At 41.7% G+C, this 22,020-nt stretch overlaps 1 protein-coding gene across 1 annotated transcript; it reads left to right on the forward strand.

Annotated features, from left to right (window-relative positions):
• Positions 1-11,874: 11,874 nt before the first annotated feature.
• Positions 11,875-15,417, forward strand: LOC138883455 (uncharacterized). Its single transcript, XM_070164144.1, has 4 exons — positions 11,875-12,316; positions 12,827-13,179; positions 13,549-13,595; positions 15,087-15,417. The coding sequence occupies exons 1-4, from the start codon at positions 11,875-11,877 to the stop codon at positions 15,415-15,417; spliced, it is 1,173 nt and encodes a 390-aa protein (XP_070020245.1).
• Positions 15,418-22,020: the final 6,603 nt, after the last annotated feature.

The raw sequence follows: 22,020 nt of genomic DNA on the forward strand, positions 1-22,020 counted from the left end.
GTAACTCAGCCTAAACAACTTTCATTTTATTTAAAACAGAGTAATGAAACTTAATCAAAATAAACAAGTAAAAATCATGACTAAGGATATGCTTTCGAATCAAAACAGTGTGAGGAAAGTAGTAAAAATACCCCTGAGGGTCCAATCAATACGGCACAAGGTCCCAAACATGGCATTTAGCCCAAGTTAACAGAATTATTTATAAACACATAAATTTCATATAGAGTTTATCCAAATATGCAACTCTTCAGTTTCCTCGGGACGGACCAAATCACAATCCCTACCGGTGCATGCCTACATGCCCATCATCTACCATGTACATTACCTCATTTATCAAAACAGTATGAAATTTTGGGGTTTCATATCCTCATATCTAGATTTACAATAGTTACTTACCTCAAACCGGGCAAAAATCTGCTCCGTGATGCCCTTGCCTCTCGACTCGGCCTCAAATCATCCCGAATCTTTCCAAAATCAAAATCATATCATCAATACGTGCCAAAGGAACAAAGCCCATGCAAAAATTATCAAATTAGCTAAAAATTCCGAAATTGGACAAACCGACCCCCGGGCCGATGTCTCGAAATCCGATAAAAATCATAAAACTGGAAAACTCATTCTCTCACGAGTCTACCCATATAAAATTCACCAAAATCCGACATCAAATGGCTATCCAAATCCCCAAAATCAACTCTCCAAATTTCCTTCCATTTTTTCCAATTTTTACCTCAACTTCCCAAATTAAATGATAAAAATCAAGACATAATCATGAAATTTAACCAAATTTGAGTGAAGAACACTTACCCCGATCACTCCTCTGAAAATCCCCTACAAAATTGCCTTCTCCTGATCTCTCTAATGAATTTTGAGAGTATGGACCAAAACCCTCATTTTTTGAACTTAAACATTCTTCCCAGACATTTCCTTCTTCGCGAACGCGACCGTCCTCTCGCGTTCCCGTAAACCAACTCAGAGTGCCCCTCCTCTTTACTCTTCGCAAACGCTACAACTTCTTTGCAAACGCGATGCTTCGCCAGCTCAAACCTTCGTGAATGCGACCCTCACCTCTCGAACGCGTAGGCTAAGGACCTGGGGTCCCCAACTGCCTCACTCCTCTTCGCGAACGCGACACCACTCAAGCATTCGAGGTGCATACACTGCCTTACCCTTCTCGTTCGCGTCATCTCCTTTGTGAACCCGTAGAACAAGAATTCACCATCTTAGAGAATATTGTTCACGAACGCGAGACCCTCCTCGCGAACGCGAAGAACAAACCTTCTGCAACAAAATACCAGCAAAAACCTGTCATCTCCCAAAACCAAGGATTGGTCTGTTAACCACCCGAAACTCACCCAACACTCGACCTCAACCAAACATGCCAACAAGTCACATATCACCAACTTGTTCCAACCTTCAGAACACTCAAAATAACATCAAAACATCAAATCTACATCGGATTCATGCCTAAGAATTTCAAAACTTCCGAATTCCGCAAACAATGTAAAAACCTATCAAACCTTATCTGAATGACCTAAAATTTTGTACACACGTCAAAAATGACACAATAGACCTATTCCAATTTTCAGAATTCCAATCCGACCCCGATATCAAGATTTCCATTGCCGACCGGAAAATGCCAAAATTCCAATTTCGCCAATTCAAGCCTAAATCTACCACGGACCTCCAAATTACATTCCAAACACACTCCTAAGTCAAAAATCACATAACGAAGCTATCCGAACCATCAGAATTCACATCTGAGACCTTCTAATCATAAGTTAACATCCGGTTGACTTTTCCAACCTAAGTTTCCAATTAAGAGAACTAAGTGTCTCATTCCACTCCAAAACCACTCCGAACACAATGCAACCAACACGATATGATCATTACAAATGAATAATATATAAGGGAAAAAATGGGGGAAACAGGGTTGTTACTCATGAAATGACCGGTTGGGTCGTTACAAATTGTACCACGTATTTTATACTTGTTTATTCCATATATTTACTCTGTTTCATATTTATTCACTTCTTTACTGTACCTGATATTATTGGACCACTAGTAAGTGTCGGAGTCAACCTCTCGTCACTACTTCTTCGAGGTTAGACTGGATGCTTACTGGGTACGCATTATTTTCTTACTCATACTACACTTGTTGTACATTTTGCTATACAGGCACATGTACGTCTAGTGGCTTTGTGGGCGCAGTGGCATGGTTGATACGACGACTTAGGTTAGCTATATCTTATGAGACGATCCACAACCAACAGAGTCTCTTTCAGAGTACTTGTATTTTCTTTTCTATCCAATTTTGTATTCTGGACAGTCATTGCATTTTATTTTACTTCCTAGTAAATGCTCATGCACTTGTGACACCGGATTTTGGGATAATTATGGGACTATTCAGTATTAAAATTTGCTAAAAACATTATTGTTTAATCTGTAAAGTTCATCTTTTACTAGTTAAATTGAAGGAAATTATGATTTTAAAATTACTAAAATAAAAACTAAATTAACTATTTTATGTTGGCTTGCCTGATAGTGGTTTCCGGCACCATCACGACCTTTAGTGAATTTTGGATCGTGACAACATGGTACCAAAACACTAGGTTCACTTAGGTCTCACAAGTCATGAGCGAGTCTAGTAGAGTTTTGCAGATCAATACAGAGACATTTGTACTTATATTTGGGAGGCTACAGGGATGTTAGGAGCACTTCCCTTCTTGATTCCTCATCGTGCTATTTAATTCCTCTGAGTCTTATGCCTTCATTTCCTTCTTATTCAATCTTATGCAATGTGAAGCACTTGTTATAGATTGGGAATCGAGGAATTTTCATGGTACTACAGATGTGGTGCAAGATGTTTTTACCTACATGATTGATTGGGCTATTGTCGTCCCCTTGTGGAAGGATTTTCTGTCATTTCAACTCAGTAGCTGTACTTCTGAGAGCTTTAAAGCTATGCCCGGGTTGCTATGGTGCTCATGAGTTGTTATCACACAGTATTGATGTGATGGTAGGATGCTTGTCTATGTGTCTGAGTAGTGAATGACCTGAAAGGAGTTTTATTAGGGCATGATTCAAAGATTCGATACGACAGAGGAAAGGCAGTCGGACTATAAAAGTTCAAGTTTGGGTTAATGGAGTAGAGAGACTTGATATTTTCGAGCGTGGTGGAATTTTTATCTGTGATGTGGTCTCGTTGTCCTTGTTGAATAAATTAAGTTTGTCGGTGTTATGGCTTTCTTCGATTCGCCTTAGGGAAAAGTAGTGTAAAATAGTACAGGAGAAGTGGCTATCAGAGATTGTAGTGTGTGGTGGTTCATGATCGAATTGGTGTTTCTAGTGTTGATGGTTTGAGAAAGATGATTCTCGAAAAGAGTTAAAGTTAGTAGCGATTTATTGGTTCAAGTGCTACAGAGATAGATTTTGATTCAAGGCAACAACTGGGCAGCGAAGAATGAGGAAGGACATGTGGGAAGTGTCATGTAATGGTTAAATTTCTAGAAGGCCAGGTGTAAGAAGCAGAAGTCGAGTAGTTACTTAAAGGAGAAGGTTTGACCAAAGTGGGAGAGTGGCAGGGTAGCAAAAGGGTTCGGTGGTAGGATGACTACACTCCTTTAGATAAGTTTAGAGTGATTTGGGATTCATGGTGGGCAGCGACTAGGTCTACAGATTTAATTTGAAATATTGGATATTATACGACAGCAAATTTGACACAACAAAAAGGAGTTGCTTGATCTGAAGAAGGATACAACATGACTTTGGATTTAAAGGTACTGTCACACCTTTTAGTAGATGTAAAATGGGGAGTGAACGGGCTTGTACAGCTAGTGAATGGGCACAGGCCTGGAATGGTTTATAGGTTTCGTATAATTGTGCTCAGTACAACATCGTTGGAAGATTTCAAGGAATTTGGCTGGTCGATAGTGCGGGGTCACGTCAAAGAGGAAGAATGAACCTTGGTGGGTTTTAGAGTTATGCAGTGGTGGCTTCGAGCTAAGTGGGACAGTCCCATTGCCTACGATAGGATTGCAAGGTTATCTATTTGTGAGGTTCCTGGTTATCGGTGTATTGATGGGTTATTACGACTAAGTAAAGAGAACATCAGTGGTGATTTGAGCAAAGGATTTGAAGAATGTGTGCTATAATTGACCTTATCAATTTATGTTCAGGCTTTGGGAAGACTCAGGATCTATGCTTCATGTGGAGATGATCTGGAATTAAAGTGATTTATCCGGGTGCTTCTTTGAAAGAGTGTTCAGGTGCTAGTAGAGCCTTGGAGTCGATTATATTTGGGACCAAGTCAAAGTGCGCGACTCTCAGCCACGGTCCTAGTGGATTCAAAGGGTAAAGTTTGATGCTTAAGTATTTCGAGTCCATAGTATGGTTAAGTATCAGATTTTTTTAGCGGATTATAAAAAGGGGGCTTGGAATGTTCTATGTTATCTTCGATCTGCGGTGTAGCATTGGAGAAAATGGAAGAAAATAATTTTGGACTCATAGAGGAAGTATTAGAATGAGTGTACCAATTAGCAACGGCTGAATTAGCATAATGGTGGTAGTGATCAGTTTTTTCAGCGTGTTAAGTTATACATGTGAATTGTGGCGATGTGTGCGAGGCTTGATGGCCGCCATAATTGATTTTATTTGGAAGCATTCAAATATTAGGGCATGTTATGTATAGACGGATCCTGAAAGGATTATGGTGGTTTAAACCACTACTCGAGGTTTGTATTTTCTGTGGTTACAGGAATTTCACTATGAGTTGCAATGGTCTTCTTGAAATGAGCTAAGTAAAAGGTTTCTATATGATGAATTGTTTACCCTATTAATGGTTCCAGAGTTATGATGAAATTTTTGTGCGTTTGCGCATTGGCATGATTAAGTGCAGTGAGTAGCAAGGGATTTGGAAGTTGAGGATCGAGGTTGTGGTTCAGTATTAACAAGAATGTCATGAGCTCAGATGAGCGAGGAAGAAATCAGATGGTTGGAGCCAGCTGGTATTGTCTTTAGCGTTACCTGACATCGGTGTCTTGTGTAAGAGGCTTTGAGTATTGATTGCGGATCTTTGATTTACTTCACAACGTTAGTGTGGCTGGTGGAACTATGGAATTTTGTTCCGAATTTATTTGTTGTTCCTGTGTGTCATGGGAAAAAGAGAGGTTATTATGGACCCTTGAAAGGTTATTAGCCTAGTGTGGTGCGATCAGAATCGGCTTGAGGTCCGTGGATGGATCTAATTATGAATATGGGCTCTATCTCAGGCCGAATATGTTCATTTTAGCATAGCGCTCCTTATAGAGGGTATTTGAACATTAGGTGTTATTTCGTCACCAGCTATTTCATGTAATACTATATGGTATCGTGTGAGTTGTGAAACAGCTTGATTAAATTTCATATGTGTTGAGGTTCCGCGTAGCAATGGTGTTATATGAGCAAGATGGATCTCGAGATTCAGATCATATATCACACCTTAGTTGTGCTTGATTTTTGTAGTGTATGGCGTTATCTGTCTCCCCAGGGATGGTATTATGCACTTAGCGTGTTTGTGGCCGTTATTTGGATATTTTGCAGGTATGAACATTTTAGCTAGTTAAGTAATTCCTTATAGGTATTATGTATAAATTAGGTGGCATGCCGCCAGGGATATGTTGTTTGGATTGGGTTGCACGTTGCAATAATCTGATGTTGAGTATAGTTCCCTATATCTATTCTTGTATGTTTTGTTTCTCATTTTTTTAGGAAGGTTCATAACGCCTTTTCGGTTGTTTAATTAGTTACGTGGGTTGAGTAGTTCTTTCCAAAGTTCATTTTCCTTATATATCCCATTCAAGTTTGTAGTTTGTCGGCACATTGTTGCATCATATGAGATTTTTGGCAAAGTCTGAGGCGGCTTATTGCCTGGGCAGCTTATACTGGGAGAGACGGGATTATTGGACCTGGGGGTCAGTGTGATCAGATCGGTATGAGGCATAGTTAAAGAGTAAATATTGATATTCAGTCCACAATGAGAGAATGGTTCTTTCAAGGGGAGAAACTTAATGAATGGTTGACTCGGCAATTGGTTGTAAATTTCTATGCATCTTTTCTGCCGCGGCAGCATTACTAGAGTTGGAGCAGGACATATATGTGGCATGAGGTGTGTTGTGGACATCAGGTTCATGGAATTTTGGCTATTGTTATCAGAGGATGTTATTATGGTCATGTGAATTATACGGTGCATAGTATGAATTCAGCAAAGGTATACAGTCATGTTTTGGTACATCGTGTGGTGATTGATACGGTGATCATATGTTTGAAATAGGTCTGGCAGAAGATTCCGGATGTTGGAATTTGACTTTAAGGCTAATTTAACTAAACAAAAGTGGAATCTTCAGATTTACTCGAGCCAGTGTGCTCAACTGAATTGTAGTAGCACGAGTAGGTGCATGAGGTGCTAAACAGTGATTTCGGACAACTCCACCGCAGTTCTTAGCATGTTCGAGGATGAACTCATGTTTAAGTGTGAGAGAATGTAACAACCCTACCGGTTGTTTTGAGCTCTAGCACGTCGTTCGGTGGTTTGAGGCCATGAGTAGCTTCACTTCAGGTATTATGACTTGTACGCATGGTCGGGATTGAATTTCGGGAAGTTCGGAGTTGAATTGAAAAGAAAATTCTCATTTCAAAAACTTTAAGTTGGAAGAATTGACTAAGATTTGATTTTAGGGTAGACAGCCTCCAAATCGGGATTTGAAGGTCCCAGCAGATTCGTATGATGATTTCAGACTTGGGCGTATGTTCGGATCAGGGTTGGACGACCTGGGATCATTTTGGTGCCTATTGTGGAAGTTCGCATGTTGTAAGAATGTCATAAATCTGGGTTGAAGTGTATTTGAATGTTATCAATGTCCGTTTGGGATTCAGAGTCTGAGAAAAGCTCCGTATAGTGATTATGTTATTGGGAGCGCGTCCGGAAGTGGATTCGGAGGTATGTAGGTCATTTTGGGGTCATTTGGCGAAAGTTAGAAATTTCAAGATTTTTGAGAAGTTTGATCGGAAGTGGACTTTTTGATATCGGGGTTGGAATCCGATTTCAGAAGTTGGAGTAGGTTCGTAATGTCAAATATGACTTGTGTGCAAAATTTGAGGTCAATTGGACGTGATTTGATAGGTTTCGACATCGAATATAGAAGTTTGAAGTTCTAAAGTCCATTAAGCTTGAATTGGGGTGTGATTCATGATTTTGATATTGTTTGAGGTGATTTGAAGGTTTGACTAAGTTTGTAATGTGTTTTGGGACATATTGGTATAATTGGACGGGGTCTCGGGGGCCTCGGTTGTGTTTTCGGGTGATTTTTGACCAATTCTTGGTTGAGCTGCTGTTGTTGTCTACTGGTGCTGGTTTTGTTCTTCGCGAACGCGAAGGGCCTCACACGTTCGTGAAGAAGGAAGTGGACTGGGGGCCTTTTTGGTCTTCGCGTTCGCGATAGGAGGGTCGCGTTCATGAAAGGTTAGTCAGTGCAAGTTGGCCTTCGCGAACGCGAGGGTATTGCCGCGTTCACGAAGGAGGGTCTCCTGGGTAGTGAGTTGTTTTAAATCGGGGGTTTGGCTCATTTTCACTTCACTTCTTCCATGGGAGCCGATTTTGGAGCAATTTTGGAGTGCTATTTTCATCATCAAACATGAGGTAAGTGATTTCTTCTACTAGTTCTGAGTTAAATACTTCGATTATATATGGATCTAGCCATGAAAATTTGTAGAAATTTAGGATTTTGAAGAAAAACCTAAAAATTGATATTTTGGATTTTGACTACGAATTTAGGCATGGAATTGAGAATAAATCATATATTTGAGTATGGAACTTCGGAGTGAGGTAAGTCTCCTTTCTAACCTTGTAAGAGGGAATTAACCTCGTAGGTGAACTAAATTATTGTGTGCTTCTATTTTTGGGGGCTACGTACGCATGAGGTGACGAGATTCCTTACATAGCTACTAGCTTTGCCTATGTCCGGGTAGTTTTAGGCTTACATCATGCCTCATTGATATTGTCATTGATTTATGTTTATTGTTGCCTTGAGAGGGAGCGATATCGAGTTTGCTTATTAAATGTTTTGAAAGGAGTTGAAATTGAAGATTTATGATTTAAAAGGTTTCATTTTAACTTCGTAATTTCGAAAGTAATTGAGGGGGTATGTTTTATTTTCATGTATGTTTCGCGAGCGGGGTAATTTTCTTAAAAAGCTACAAGCTGAATTTCCTTTTTTTTAAAAAGAATCAAGAAAGAGATATGATTTTAATGTTAAATTTATATTTGACCGCATCGCAAGTATTATCCGCGAGCGGGGTGATTCCTTATATTTATATTTGACCTTGTTGCACGTATGATTCGCGAGAGGGGTATTTCCTTCTACTACTCTTATGGGATCAGGTTGTTCGCCTCGACAAGATTTATGTACCACACTCTCATGGGAGCGGGCCATTCGCCTCGACAGGTTAATAGGTGCATCTAAGGTCCGCGTCGTTCGACCCTCGGTAGTGGACAATTTACTTTTATGTTGGATTGGGCCGTATGCCTCGAAATTTCCTATATATATCATCCTCATGGAATTGTGCGCAACATTTGGCAAGAAACGAGTGTATCTGAGGGTTTTTCCCTGATTTGAATCATGACAACTTCTTTGATGAAATCCACTATATCTGTATATATGCTCCGGTTACGGAGGGAATTTGCTAGTTGAGAGCTTGATAACTAGAGATTATGATGCATTTTACGCTCCTTCTTGCTTAAGTTTTGATTAGAAATGTGTACAAAATAGTCCCAAAGGCTCACATGTTGTACTTGATTGCGAGGTTTTGTCAACAAGGTGACAATCTGTCAAAACCAGCTCAAAAAGGAGTGAAACATGCACAAGTACCAAGAACAAGGCCAAGCTCAGTATAGCAAGACTAGTGCGGCCGTACACTATTCTGTGTGGTCCGCAAAGAGGAGGTTCAGAGAGTGTTCATTTCAGGCAGCCAAGCAATGAGGACGCAAAGTATTTTGTGCGGGCCGCATTGACTTCATTGCGGTCGCACTCAACTTTGCCGCAAAGCCCAATATTACAAAGTTGCCAAGTTGGAGGAATATATCCAGTGAGGACCGCGGTCCATTTTGTGTCAACCGCAATAGAAGCCACCGTGGCCGCGGTGCATTTTGTGCGGCTCGCGGTGGCCAACTTCAGAAAGCCGATTATTTCAGCTAAGAGCCTTAGTGCGGCCGCACTCGATTTTGTGCGGCCCCGCAGAGGTATTTTTGTCCATAATTTTTGGCCTAGGATAGATAGCTTCTTTTCCCATTTTTAGGTCATCAATTGTATTTTGACGAAGAGTTGCGCTCGTGAACAGTACTCCTTTTCTATTTTGAGTAATTTTAGCTTAGTTTCATCTTTGAATCTTCAAGTTTTTTCTAGTAATTAAATATTTTGGGTCTTTCTTCATCTATTTATTTGTTTTCTTCTATAATCATGAGTAGCTAGACTCATTAGCTAGGGTTGTGGCTCAACCCTAGTGTGGGTAATTGATGGGTCTTGTGTTTTAAGGCTTGAATGTCTATGGGTGTTTGATAGTTGGACTAATTTATGGTTTAGTCCATAAAACTGGTCCAACAAGGAATTGGAGCGTATTCAAGAGATTAATAGCCTCAATTAAAGGGTTAAACCTAGAGATAATAATACCCGACTTGAACCTCTATTGCTTGCACAAATTATCATACCCAATTGGTCTTGAGAAAGTCAATTAGGGCAAAATCACTCAAACTACTGAGAGGTATAGAGTAAGTAGAATCATGCAATGGTTATACATACTCCTCAAATATGACAATCTAGCCTTAGACTCGAGAATTTGTCAATCACCCACCTAGGAGAAAGTCACTTCGCTAGTGCCTTTTACCAATTTAGACAACCTTTAATAGTTTACTCTTAACTTCACTTAGCCTAATTTAGCATCTTAGTAGTATAAAATTAGAAGTAATATCAAAACCAATTATGAATAGAAGTGTAATTAGGAACAATTACGCAACTCCAGTTTAGATATAAACTCGACTCCAATCTCTAGCTCCATGTGGAAATCGATCCCGACCTTCTCGGGTAAAAGCTGTTTCGACCACTCTTGCTACTTTGTAGTAGTACAAGGTTGGCCTCGATCACTTTTTGGCGTTGTTGCCGGGGAATAACGATTTTGGCTATCTATCAAAATAGTTTTGTGTATTGTTCTTCTTTCCTTCTGTGTTACTAATTTGTGTGTGTCACAACTTTAGGTACAAAATGATAGCAAACTTAAACAACGCACCTCTTGGAGATCTTCCGCCGGAGGCGGAGGTAGATGACAATGTTGATAATGGGGTCCCTATTATGCCTCAAGGACAAAGGAGAGGCCTCCAGGTCAATGATAATATTCCAAACCCTCCCCCGCCACCTCCAAGAGTGGCTCCTCGGGTGCTTCCCAACCAAGGCTATGCAAGTGCAATTGTCCCACCCCATATCCGGGCGGGCAATTTTTAAATTACCAATGTGATGCTGACATTGCTGGAGCAGCGTGGGTATTTCACGGGCGCTGCCAATTAAAATGCTTACAAACATCTCAAGGGTTTCGTGGATACCTGTTGGAGGAGCAAGCAAACTAATGTGTCTGAAGATGCATTTCGGTTGAGACTCGTTCCATTTTCACTTAGAGGGAAAGCATTGGATTGGCTTGAGTGACTTCCTAACCATTCCATCACTACTTGGGATAAGTTGTCGGACAAGTTCATTGCAAAGTTCTTCTCACCGGGGCATATGGCAGCATTAAGAGATGAGATTTTAGCTTTCAAGTAGGAGCCCACCGAACCATTACATGAAATTTGGGAGCGCTACAGAACAATGGTAAAGGAATGCCCCAACAATGATATGACTGGGGCGGTGATCCAACAGACTTTCTACTGGGGCATTAACACAACAAACCAGTGTATAGTGAACCAACTTGTTGGGGGCAACTTCATGAAACTGACTTATGATGAGGCTAATGACATTCTTGGAGATGGCTGACACTTCCTCCGCTTGGCAAAGTAGAGCCAATGTGCCCCAGGGTGACCCCACGGTCACTCATTTGCACAAAGAGTTACATGATCATGGTCAGGCTATAACTGAGCTGACAACTACAATGAACCAACTAGCAAAGGCACAGTTGCAATAAGTTCAGAATCCTCGTCAAGTGAATGCCATAGAGGGTGTCAACATTCTAATGAACAAAAGAAGACAGAGAGGTCAACAAAACCAAGGGAATTCGGAGTAATTTGACAATGATTGTGGTGGATTCCAAGATGATGGTTGTGATGGGCAGAATGAAAAAGTGCAATACGTGAACAACTATCAAGGCCGAAGGGGCAATTATTCCAACCAACAACAATGGAGACCCCAAGGCAATTGAGGCAATCAACAACAACAAGGCAATGGTAATTGGGGGAACAATAACCAAAATTCCAATTGGGGCAATCAGAACAATCAGGGTAATTGGAATGGAAACAACAACAACTAGGGTGGTAATAACAATCAGGGAGGTTGGAACAATGGCAATCAATGAAATTGGGGACAAGTCTTCCAAAGGCCCCCAATGTACCAACAACTGAACAATCCACCCCCATTTCCATCACAAGGTCCTAGTTCTTCCAATAATGATATGGGGAGAATTGAAATGATGTTTGAACATATGATGAAAAAGAATACGGACTCTGATGCCCAGTTGTCTTACCACAATACTTCAATTAGAAATTTGGAGGTTTAGTTAGGCCAAATCTCACAGTCCTTGAACACTCGCCCTAAGGGGGCTCTACCAAGTGATACGGTAGTAAATCCGAAGAGTGGGAACAATCATGTTATGGCGGTAACAACAAGGATTGGACGACGCGGTGATGTGAATGCCTCCAAACAAAAGCAAATTTTAAGTGATGAAGTTGAGTTGCTAGAAGATGAAGTTCCTTTGGTGGTTGAAAATGTAATTGATGAGAATGTGAATGAAGAAGTGTGGATTGATATTGAAGATGCCGAGGTGGAAACTCAAAATGATGTGAACCCGTCTAGGGAACACGTAATAGACATGCTGGAGCATGTTGTGTCTAAAGCCAAGGCTTCTTTAACAAGGCCACCTCCACCTTATCCTCAAAGGCTCGCGAAGCATAAAAATGAGAATCAGTTTAAAAATTTTATTGATATGATGAAGAAATTATCAATTAATGTGTCGTTGGTGGAGGCCCTTGAGCAAATGCTGGGCTATGCTAAATTCATGAAGGACTTGGTGACAAAGAAACGATCCATGGATTGTGAAACTATAAATATGACCCACTAAGTTAGTGCAATGGTGCATTCAATGGCCTCGAAGCTTGAAAATCTCGGTGCTTTCACCATTCCTTGCACCATTGGGAGTGCGGACTTTGCTAAGGCTCTATGTGATGTGGGGGCAAGTATCAACTTGATGCCCTACTTAGTTTTCAAAACTTTGGGTATTGGGCAACCGAGGCCAACTTCCATGAGATTGCAAATGGCGGATAGAACGGTGAAGAGACCATTGGGTATTATTGATGATGTACTTGTCCGGGTGGACAAATTTATCTTGCCAGCTGATTTTGTGATCTTGAATTGTGAAATGGATTATGAAGTTCCAATCATATTGGGGAGACCTTTCCTTGCTACTGGGAAGGCCTTAGTTGATATGGAAGCAGGGGAACTCACCTTCCGGGTGGGTAATGAAAAAGTGGTCTTTCATGTGTGCACGTTAATGAAGCAACCCAATAGTTCTGAGGTGTGATCTTTTGTGGACCTTGTCACGGCAGTGATACTTGATGATACAAGTTCAATGATCAATGTGGAAGAGCCTCTAGAGGTCGTGTTGTTGAATTTTGATGTCAATGATGATGAAGGCCGAGTGGAGTGTGTGAATGCCTTACATGAGATGGGCTCTTACTCTTATGAGCCTAGGAAACTATATTTGGACCTTGATAATAGGAAGACTCCACCAACAAAACCTTTAATTGAGGAACCTTCGGTGTTGGAGTTGAAGTCGTTTCCTCCACACCTTAAGTATGAGTTCTTAGGCCCTAGTTCTACTTTTCCAGTTATTCTTTCCTCTTGTCTTACTAACATAAAGGTTGATTCCACATTGGCGGTGCTCCAAAAGTGGAAGAAGGCAATTGGATGGACTTTAGTTGATATTCAGGGGATAAGCTCTGCATTCTGTATGCACAAGATTATTCTGGAAGATGATGCAAAGCCCTCCTTGGAACATCAAAGGCGGTTGAACGAGGCAATGCAAGAAGTTGTAAAAAAGGAGGTGATCAAGTGGTTGGATGTCGGTGTTGTGTACCCCATCTCTGATAGCTCTTGCACTTTGCCGGGGCAATATGTACCGAAGAAGGGTGGCATGATCGTGGTTTCAAATTCGCAAAACGAGTTGATTCCTACCAGGACCGTGACCGGTTGGAGGGTATGCATGGACTACCACAAGCTGAATAAAATGATCTGCAAGGATCACTTTCCATTGCCTTCTCTTGATCAGATATTAGATCGACTTGCTGGGCGTGCCTTCTACTATTTCTTGGATGGGTATTCTGGATACAACCAAATCTTGATTGCTCCAGAAGATCAGGAGAAGACCATATTCACTTGTCCATATGGCACCTTTGCCTTTGCTAGGATGCCTTTTGGGTTGTGTAATGCACCGGCTGCATTTCAGCAGTGTATGATGGCCATTTTCACCGATATGGTGGAAGATATTTTAGAGGTGTTTATGGACGACTTTAGTGTTGTGGGTGATTCATTTGAAGAGTGTTTGAAAAATCTTGATAGAGTGTTAGCCCGTTGTGAAGAAACCAATCTTGTTCTTAATTGGGAGAAATGTCACTTCATGGTGGAAGAGGGCATAGTTCTTGGGCATAAAATTTCAAAGCATGGTATCGAGGTGGACAAAGCAAAAATTGATTTGATTACAGGGCTCCCTCCCCCTACCTTTGCCAAGGGAGTTAGAAGTTTTCTTGGGCATGCGGGGTTCTACCAGAGATTTATCAAAGACTTTTCGAAGGTAGTGAACCCCTTATGCAAGTTATTAGAAAAAAATGCCAAGTTTGTGTTCGATGAGCGATGTACGCAAGCCTTTGAACTTTTCAAGCACACGTTGACCACCACTCCTATCATTACCGCACCTAATTGAAGCTTACCCTTTGAGCTCTTGTGTGTTGCGAGCGATGTTGCGGTTGGGGAAGTTTTGGGACAAAGAGTGAATAAAATATTTCATCCGGTGTACTATGTGAGCAAGACAATGAATGATGCTCAAGTGAACTACATGGTGACCGGAAAAGAACTTTTGGCTATTGTGTTTGCCATGGAGAAATTTCGGCTGTATCTTATGGGTGCCAAGGTCATAGTCCATACCGATCATGCTGCACTCTGGTACTTGATGACGAAGAAGGATTCCAAAGCTAGACTGATGCGATGGGTCTTGTTACTTCAAGAGTTTGATTTGGGTATTTTGGATCGGAAGGATAGTGAAAACCAACTGGCGGACCACTTGTCCCGCTTGGAGGAGGAGGGGAGGCCTCGTGATGGCCTAGAGATCAATGATTCATTTCCTGATGAACAACTCCTTTCGGTGTCGGTGAATGGTATGCCATGGTTTGCGAACGTTGCTAATTTCCATGTGACTGGTATAATCCCGTGTGATCTCTCTTCTAACCAAAGGAAGAAGCTCAAACAGGATAGTTTGGATTTCTATTGGGATGAGCCGTACTTGTTCAAGATTTGCATAGATGGCGTGATCCGAAGGTGTGTCTCAGAGGAAGAGTAATCGAGTATCTTGGAGGCTTGTCATTCCTCTCCCTATGGTGGCCATCATGGAGGGGCGAGGACGGCTTCCAAAGTTCTTAGTTGTGGGTTTTATTGGCCAACTTTGTGCAAATATGCAAGTGAACATGTGAAGAGGTGTGACGAATGTCGAAAAGCGGGTGGAATTTCGAAGAAAGATGAGATGCCTCTCAATACCATCCTTGAAGTTGATATTTTTGATGTATGGGGCACTAATTTTATTGGCCCGTTTGTTAGCTCATGCTGGAACACATACATTCTTGTGGCGGTTAACTATGTTTCAAAATCGGTTGAAGTCGTGGCTTTACCCAACAATAAGGCCCAAAGTGTTGTTGCATTTCTCAAGAAGAGCATTTTTACAAGGTTTGGCACTCCTCGTGCAATCATAAGTGATGGGGGGTCTCATTTCTGTAATAGAGCTTGTGACACTTTGCTTGCAAAGTATGGTGTCAACCACAAAGTTTCTACTCCTTATCATCCTCAAGCGAGTGGACAAGTTGAAGTTTCAAATAGGGAAATCAAGAGCATATTGTCAAAAATGGTCAATGCAAATAAGACCGATTGGTAAAATAAGTTGGATGATGCTCTATGGGCTTATAGGACGGCTTACAAGACTCTTATTGGTATGTCTCCGTATCAGTTGGTGTTTGGGAAAGCTTGCCATCTACCGGTTGAGTTAGAGAACAAGGTCATGTAGGCTTTGAGGAAGTTGAATCTTAAATGGGATATGGCAGCAAATCTTCATGTGGAGCAGCTTAATGAACTTGATGAATTCCAATTCCATGCCTACTCCAGTTCGTCCTTGTACAAGGACAAGATGAAGTACCTTCATGATAAATATGTTCGTGGCAAGGAGTTCAAATTGGGTGATTTGGTTCTCTTGTTCAACTCTCAGTTACGTCTGTTTCTGGGAAAGCTTAAGTCAAAATGGAGTGGACCTTCTAAAGTGGTGTTTGTGACTCCGTTTGGTGAACTTGACTTGAAGAACAAAAATGGGGAAGTTTTCAGAGTGAATGGGCACAGGGTCAAGCACTACCTGGGCAAGATTGATGATAGCCACGTTGTGGCACTTCTTCATCTCAAATGATTTGATCATACCCTGCATCATGCCGCGATGTTATATCAGGCGCTTCTTGGGAGGCAACTCATGTGTCTTTCTTCTTATTTTTCTTTGATTTTCATTGTAGTGTAGGATTTATTTTTGGATTGACTGGTTGTGAGATGTTGTAGGATTGTGTTGATGTAGTGCAGGAACAGGTTGGAAAATTCTCACTCTCCAAAGTTGGCAATGCGGACCGTACTCATTTTGTGCGGGGGCAAGAAATCAATGCGGACCGCAGAAGTGATTTGAGAAAAGTAGGGAATCTCGGAAGTTTTCCACCGTGGCCGCATTGCATTTTGTGCGGTCCGCAGTGGTCCACTTGTTTTTTGAGCACCGCGGACCGCGGTGCCATTTTGTGCGGTCTGCGGTGGGTAGGTGAGCTGGGGCCCAGGACCTTTTTCTATAAATAAGACCTGAGGCCCTACATTTAAACTTTTCGATCCTTTTCATCTCAGAAGCATAAAAATCATTGTTCATCACTCTCATTGCACGAAACTAACTGCTAAGACTCTTTAATCTTCAGTAAATCTCATTTCTGGTAACTTTAACTCCTCCTTAGTTGTTTAATTTTATTATTTTCTTTGAATTTTTGTTTTTTCTTAGTTCTCCGTCCTTCCCGTTCCATTTTTTCTTTCAATCTTGTAGCTTAGGTTAGTTAAATATTGTTTTAATTAGGACTAGGTAGTTAAAACACTGAGGCAACACTTAGGGAATCATTAATAGGTGAATAATTGGACGAAAAATGAACAAAATATGAACCCTAGGTTGGTATTGCTGTTGGGCACTCAGTGCGGACCGCAGTGGATTTTTTGCGGTCCGCGGTGCCTCTGTGCGGTCTGCAATGCTATTTTGTGCGGACCACAATGGACTAAGTACTGAATGCTGACATTTGAGGACCGCGGCCGCAACGAATTTTGTGCGGTCTGCGGTGCCTCAATGCGGACCGCAATGCCTTTTTGTGCGGTCCGCGGTGCATAGATTCAGAGAGTGGGTAGTTTGAACCCCACCTTTGTGCGGACCGCAATGGATTTTATGCAGTCTGTGGTAGCCTCTTTGCGGCCGCACCTCATTTTGCGTGGTCCGCATTCTGCAACATTTAAACTGTCTGTAACAAATTGTTCTACAACTTTGCATTTCATTGTTTCTATTGATACTAACAAAGCATAACTAAATGTTATTTGCAGACAATGGTGAAATCTCGAGGCAAAGGTGGTAAACAATAAGGAAGAGGAGAGTCCTCCCGGGGTAGGGGAGAAGGAATGATAAAATTGACCCCACAAGTCCGACAAAACATAAAGAATACAAGGAGGATCATAAGAGCTGTTGACAGAGCTATTGACCAGTTAGGGAGTGTGTATGAGCCTTCCCAGGAGGCATCTTCAGGCTCCGTGCCAAAGTATGTTCTTGACTGGCCGGAGAGGAATAGGTTGAGGGATACACCTCTAGGCTCCCCCACTGCCCAAGCATCAGTGCGTATATCTTATGAGTCGTTTGTGGGCTCAACTGTCGGCAGTGGAAATGAATACTCCACCTCTCCTACATCTTCACTATCCAGAGAGGGTCCAGTAGCAGAAGATGGGGAAGAAGTAGAAGGGTGTGAGCCTCAAGTAGGTGGGGTAGAGAGGACTAGAAATCTGAAGGCATGGCAAGACCAGTTTGTAAGTGAGGTTGCCTACCACAAATTCCGAGAGTGGTGGCCCGAGAGGAAATTGATACCTGAGCATAAATTTATTACCTGGGACCTTTTGCCTCACAACCCCAATGTGTTGAGGCAATTTAGAAAGAGAGATGGATGGGACTACTTCATAGGCCATGTGAAGGACGCCAATGAGCATTTAGTGAAGGAGTTATACACCAATGTGGCCCACAAAAAAAGGGTACCACAGTCACCAAAGTGCAGAACTTGAAGGTGAAATTTGATGGCAAGACCATAAATGATTACCTAGGCTTTGGAGGAGGATGTGTCCTTGTACTTGGAGAAGATGGCATTGGGTGAGGAAGCTCGTACTTGGTTGGCGGAGTACTTGGCAATCCCAGGTACCACCCCAGATTGGTTGACTGCGGGAGTGAAGATCTTGAGGAGAACTTTGAACTTTGAGGCTAAGGGGTGGGAGATATTTGTATGCACCAGGATAGACCCAACCACCCACGACAACTCACTCCTTATTCACCGGCCGATTTTGGTAGCATCTATCATGATGGGGTATATTAACATCGGGATTGTGATGTCCCGAGTTATTACACGGGTAGTGAACGAAGGTGACAGATCTTATCCATTCCCCAACTTCCTGACCATGTATCTGGGGGACCAAGATGTGGAAAAGTGAAAGTTTGATATGAAAGTGAAGACGAAGGCACCTTTCTCACGGTAACGGTATAGCCTACAGGGTGATGACAACCCTAAAGGCAAGCACTTTAAGGGCAAAGCCACTACTTCGACTGGCCAGTCTTAAGAGCCAGTAGTGGTAGTGGCTCATACTCAGCCTCCTTCCACCTCAGTAGACATGGCCCCAGGTCCATCCACTTCTACAGCTCCAGAGATACCCTCCACCACTGCATACCCATTGACTGCCCACCGCCTGAGCCAAGCCCTTGCCAGCATCAACAATTGGATGCAGACAGCTACTTCTAAGCTATCTGTACTATCTACCTTGGTGGCAGCTCAGTCAGCACCTCCTCCTCCACGGGTCCTACAGTCCATTGAGGACACTCTCAAGGATCTTCTGGACAACCAGAAGAAAATCCTAAAGAATCATAAATTGCTTACGGACGTTGTTGATTCACATGTAAAGGCACTCAAGTAACTTGCTAGGGAGGCAAAGAAAATGAGGAAGACTCGACTTCAAAAGAGTCGGTGAAGGAGCTAGGGGTCGAGGTTAAGAAAATAAAGGCGAATCACCTGCCTTTAGATTTGTTATTGCATGACCCAGCACCAGCACCCAGCCCCAGCAAAAGCAGGAGTCTGAGAGGCCTCCCAAGAGGAAGAGGGTGATCGTCCGGTCTGACGATACAGTTATTCAGTTGGAGGACCCGCAGGGAGGTTCCTCCAGCTGGCCCCAGGATTCAGCCCAGGACTCAGTCCAGGACTCAGTCCAGGTCCAAGCCCAGGTCCCAGCAGAGCCACAGAACACAGGGAGCCAGTCACAGGTTCCCGAGTAGATAGAGGACTCAGGGACCCAAACTGAGGATCCCATGCAGATAGAGGGCGCATAGGGAGTTTCTTTTTCCTCTCTTCTCTATTTTTGTGCTTGTTTTGGTTAGTTGGCATTGAGGACAATGACAGCTTTTATTTGAGGGGGTAGCCCTATTTGGATATTTGGATGACTGTACATATGACAATATTTTATGCTTTCTTTCTTTTTTATCTTTGGTGTGTATATAATTTTAGCATTTCATTGCACTTTTCGTACTTTTTACTTTGGGTCTTTATATAAAAGTTATGTTCTTATGTATATATTTATTCCCCCTATTGTATATTCGATTAAATTCCCTCTTGTACATATTCATTTTACTTTCCGCATTTTTCCTTTCTTAGCTTCTTATTTTATGTTCGTAGCTTCTTATTTTGAGTTTTTGCAATAATCCTTTGGTTTTCTTAATGCCACGGTTCTTTCCAAAGGTGGAATTTGGGTAAATCGGGTGGCTCTTCCCGATGATGGATGGCACAACAACCTTTTTAAGGGTTTGAGTCTGTTTTTCTTTTTGCTTTTTAGTAGTTAGTTGGTAAGGCTGCCTCAAGCAAAGCTTCACTTGGGCCTAACATATTTGCCTTTGATCGTATGGTAAAAAAAATCATTGTGTATAGGATGGTGAAAGTTGTGACCTTGAGACTCTTGTGTTGGCCGATAATCATCAAGTTGTTTTTTGGGACCATTGTGTGCTCAAATCTTATGTAAGGTTGTTGTGGGACCCCGACTCTGTGTCTTTAGCAATCCCATAGCTTGTGTGGTGAGAATTTGAATTGCAAGCCCAAGTCCTAAGACATTGGTCTAGAACTTGCCCTGAATGTTTGTCTAGGCGAAATCCTAAGTGTAGTTTGACTTGAGATATGATTATAGGCTCTCCTTGATCCGAATGATATCTTGAACAATTTCATAGCCTACCAATGATAAAATCCCTAGTCAACCCTTTTGAGCCTTAGACCTTTTTCCTTCAAGAACCACGATACAAGCCTTTACTCGTTCTAAAGATACACTCTCTTGGCACCCGATCTTTCCTTAGCATATGGCAAAAGTATAAGTCAGGGGGGGGAGACGAGGATTGAAACAAAGTGGTAAAAGGTACGAAATGAAGAAAAGGAAAGGCGATAAAAAAGAAAGAAAATCAAAAAGACAAAAAGAATGTTCAATGTAGAAAAGAATGAAGGGATTCAATAAAAAAGCAAAGAATGGAAGGTGTGGAAAGTTGAGAAAGGAGAAAAGATTTTAAATGAACAAGAAAGAGTGACAGTGTGTCTCTCTAACCCCTTAGAAATAAGTGAAATGACTTAAAAAGTTAAGTGAGTGTGTGCCAAAACGAAGCAAAAGAAGTGCTAAAGGGAATATGGAACCTACTTAGATCAAGCATTTCCTACCCTGAACCAAAAGCCTTCACTATGTCTCCACAAAAGCCCTATATAATCTTGATTTGAATGAAGCTTACATTAGTGGTGACTCACATAAGGGGCAAGCATATGGTACTTAGAGCCGGACTTGTGATTTTTCCTTGAGAGAGATGAGTGTATTTCCATTAACCTCGTTTTGAGTGCTACTATCCTAAAGGTGAGGTTTTCTTAGGGAGAGTCGAGGATGTGTGAGTTTGGATTTCGCAATGACCAAAGTAATAGAAAGAGTTTCTTTGATGTGTTAAGTCAACTCTTGAGCCTCTTGTGTCGCACTAAATCCATGGTGTTCAAAAGAGTGAATGTTGTTAATCATTCATTTGAATTGAGGGAAATTGTTAGTACCAATTGATGCTAGATGAGGTCACTTTAGGTCAGCACAATTTTCTTGGATTTACTCTTAAAGGGTGGGTCTTATTTTGTTTGCTTGAGGACAAGCAAAAGCTTAAGTTTGGGGGAGTTGATAACTAGGGATTATGATGCATTTTACACTCTTTCTTGCTTAAGTTTTGATTAGAAATGTGTACAAAATAGTTCCAAAGGCTCACATGTTGTACTTGATTGCAGGGTTTGGTCAACAAGGCAACAATCTGTCAAAACCGGCTCAAAAATGAGTGAAACATGCACAAGTACCAAGAACAATGCCAAGCTCAGTATAATAGGACTAGTACGGTCACACACCATTCTGTGCGGTCCGCAAAGAGGAGGTTCAGAGAGTGTTCATTTTAGGCAACCAAGCAACGCGGCCGCAAAGTATTTTGTGTGGACCACATTGACTTCATTGCGGCCGCACTCGACTTTGTGCAGTCTGCAAAGCCCAAGATCATAGAGTTTCCAAGTTGGAGGAATATGTCCAATGTGGACCGCGGTCCATTTTGTGCAAACCGCAATAGAAGCCACCGCGATCGCAGTGCATTTTGTGCGGCTCGCGGTGGCCAACTTCAGAAAGTAGATTATTTCAGCCAAGAGCCTTAGTGCGGTTCGCACTAGCCCCGCAGGGGTATTTTTTTCCAGAATTTTCGGCCTAGTATTAATAGTTTTTTCCCATTTTTAGGTCATCAGTTGTATTTTGACGAAGAGCTGCGCTCGTGAACAGTACTCTATTTCTATTTTGAGTAATTTTAGCTTAGTTTCATCATTGAATCTTCAAGTTTTATCAAGTAATTAAATATTATGGATTTTTCTTCATCTAATTCTTTGTTTTCTTCTATAATCATGAGTAGCTAGACCATTTAGCTAGGGTTGTGGCTCAACCCTAGTGTGTGTAATTGATGGGTCTTGTGTTTTAAGGATTGAATGTCTATGGGTGTTTGATATTTGGACTAATTTATGGTTTAAATGTTGAATTAATGGTTGCAAACACTAGTTTATGCCTAGTTAATTTTGGCTCTTCTTGAGAAAGAGAGCCTAAGTCCATGAAATTGGTCCAACAAGGAATTGGGGCGTATTCAAGATATTGATAGCCTCAA

The sequence above is a fragment of the Nicotiana sylvestris genome, chromosome 12, assembly GCF_000393655.2.
Source record: "Nicotiana sylvestris chromosome 12, ASM39365v2, whole genome shotgun sequence".
Classification (NCBI taxonomy): domain Eukaryota; kingdom Viridiplantae; phylum Streptophyta; class Magnoliopsida; order Solanales; family Solanaceae; genus Nicotiana; species Nicotiana sylvestris.

Bases quoted from the DNA above. Each gene is read 5' to 3' on its own strand.
- LOC138883455 (XM_070164144.1), top strand. From the start codon at position 11,875: ATGGCGGTAACAACAAGGATTGGACGACGCGGTGATGTGAATGCCTCC. The intron at 13,180-13,548 runs GCAATTGGATGG...TCTCTTGATCAG, and splicing joins TGCTCCAAAAGTGGAAGAAG to ATATTAGATCGACTTGCTGG. The intron at 13,596-15,086 runs GTATTCTGGATA...CCCGTTTGTTAG, and splicing joins TTCTACTATTTCTTGGATGG to CTCATGCTGGAACACATACA.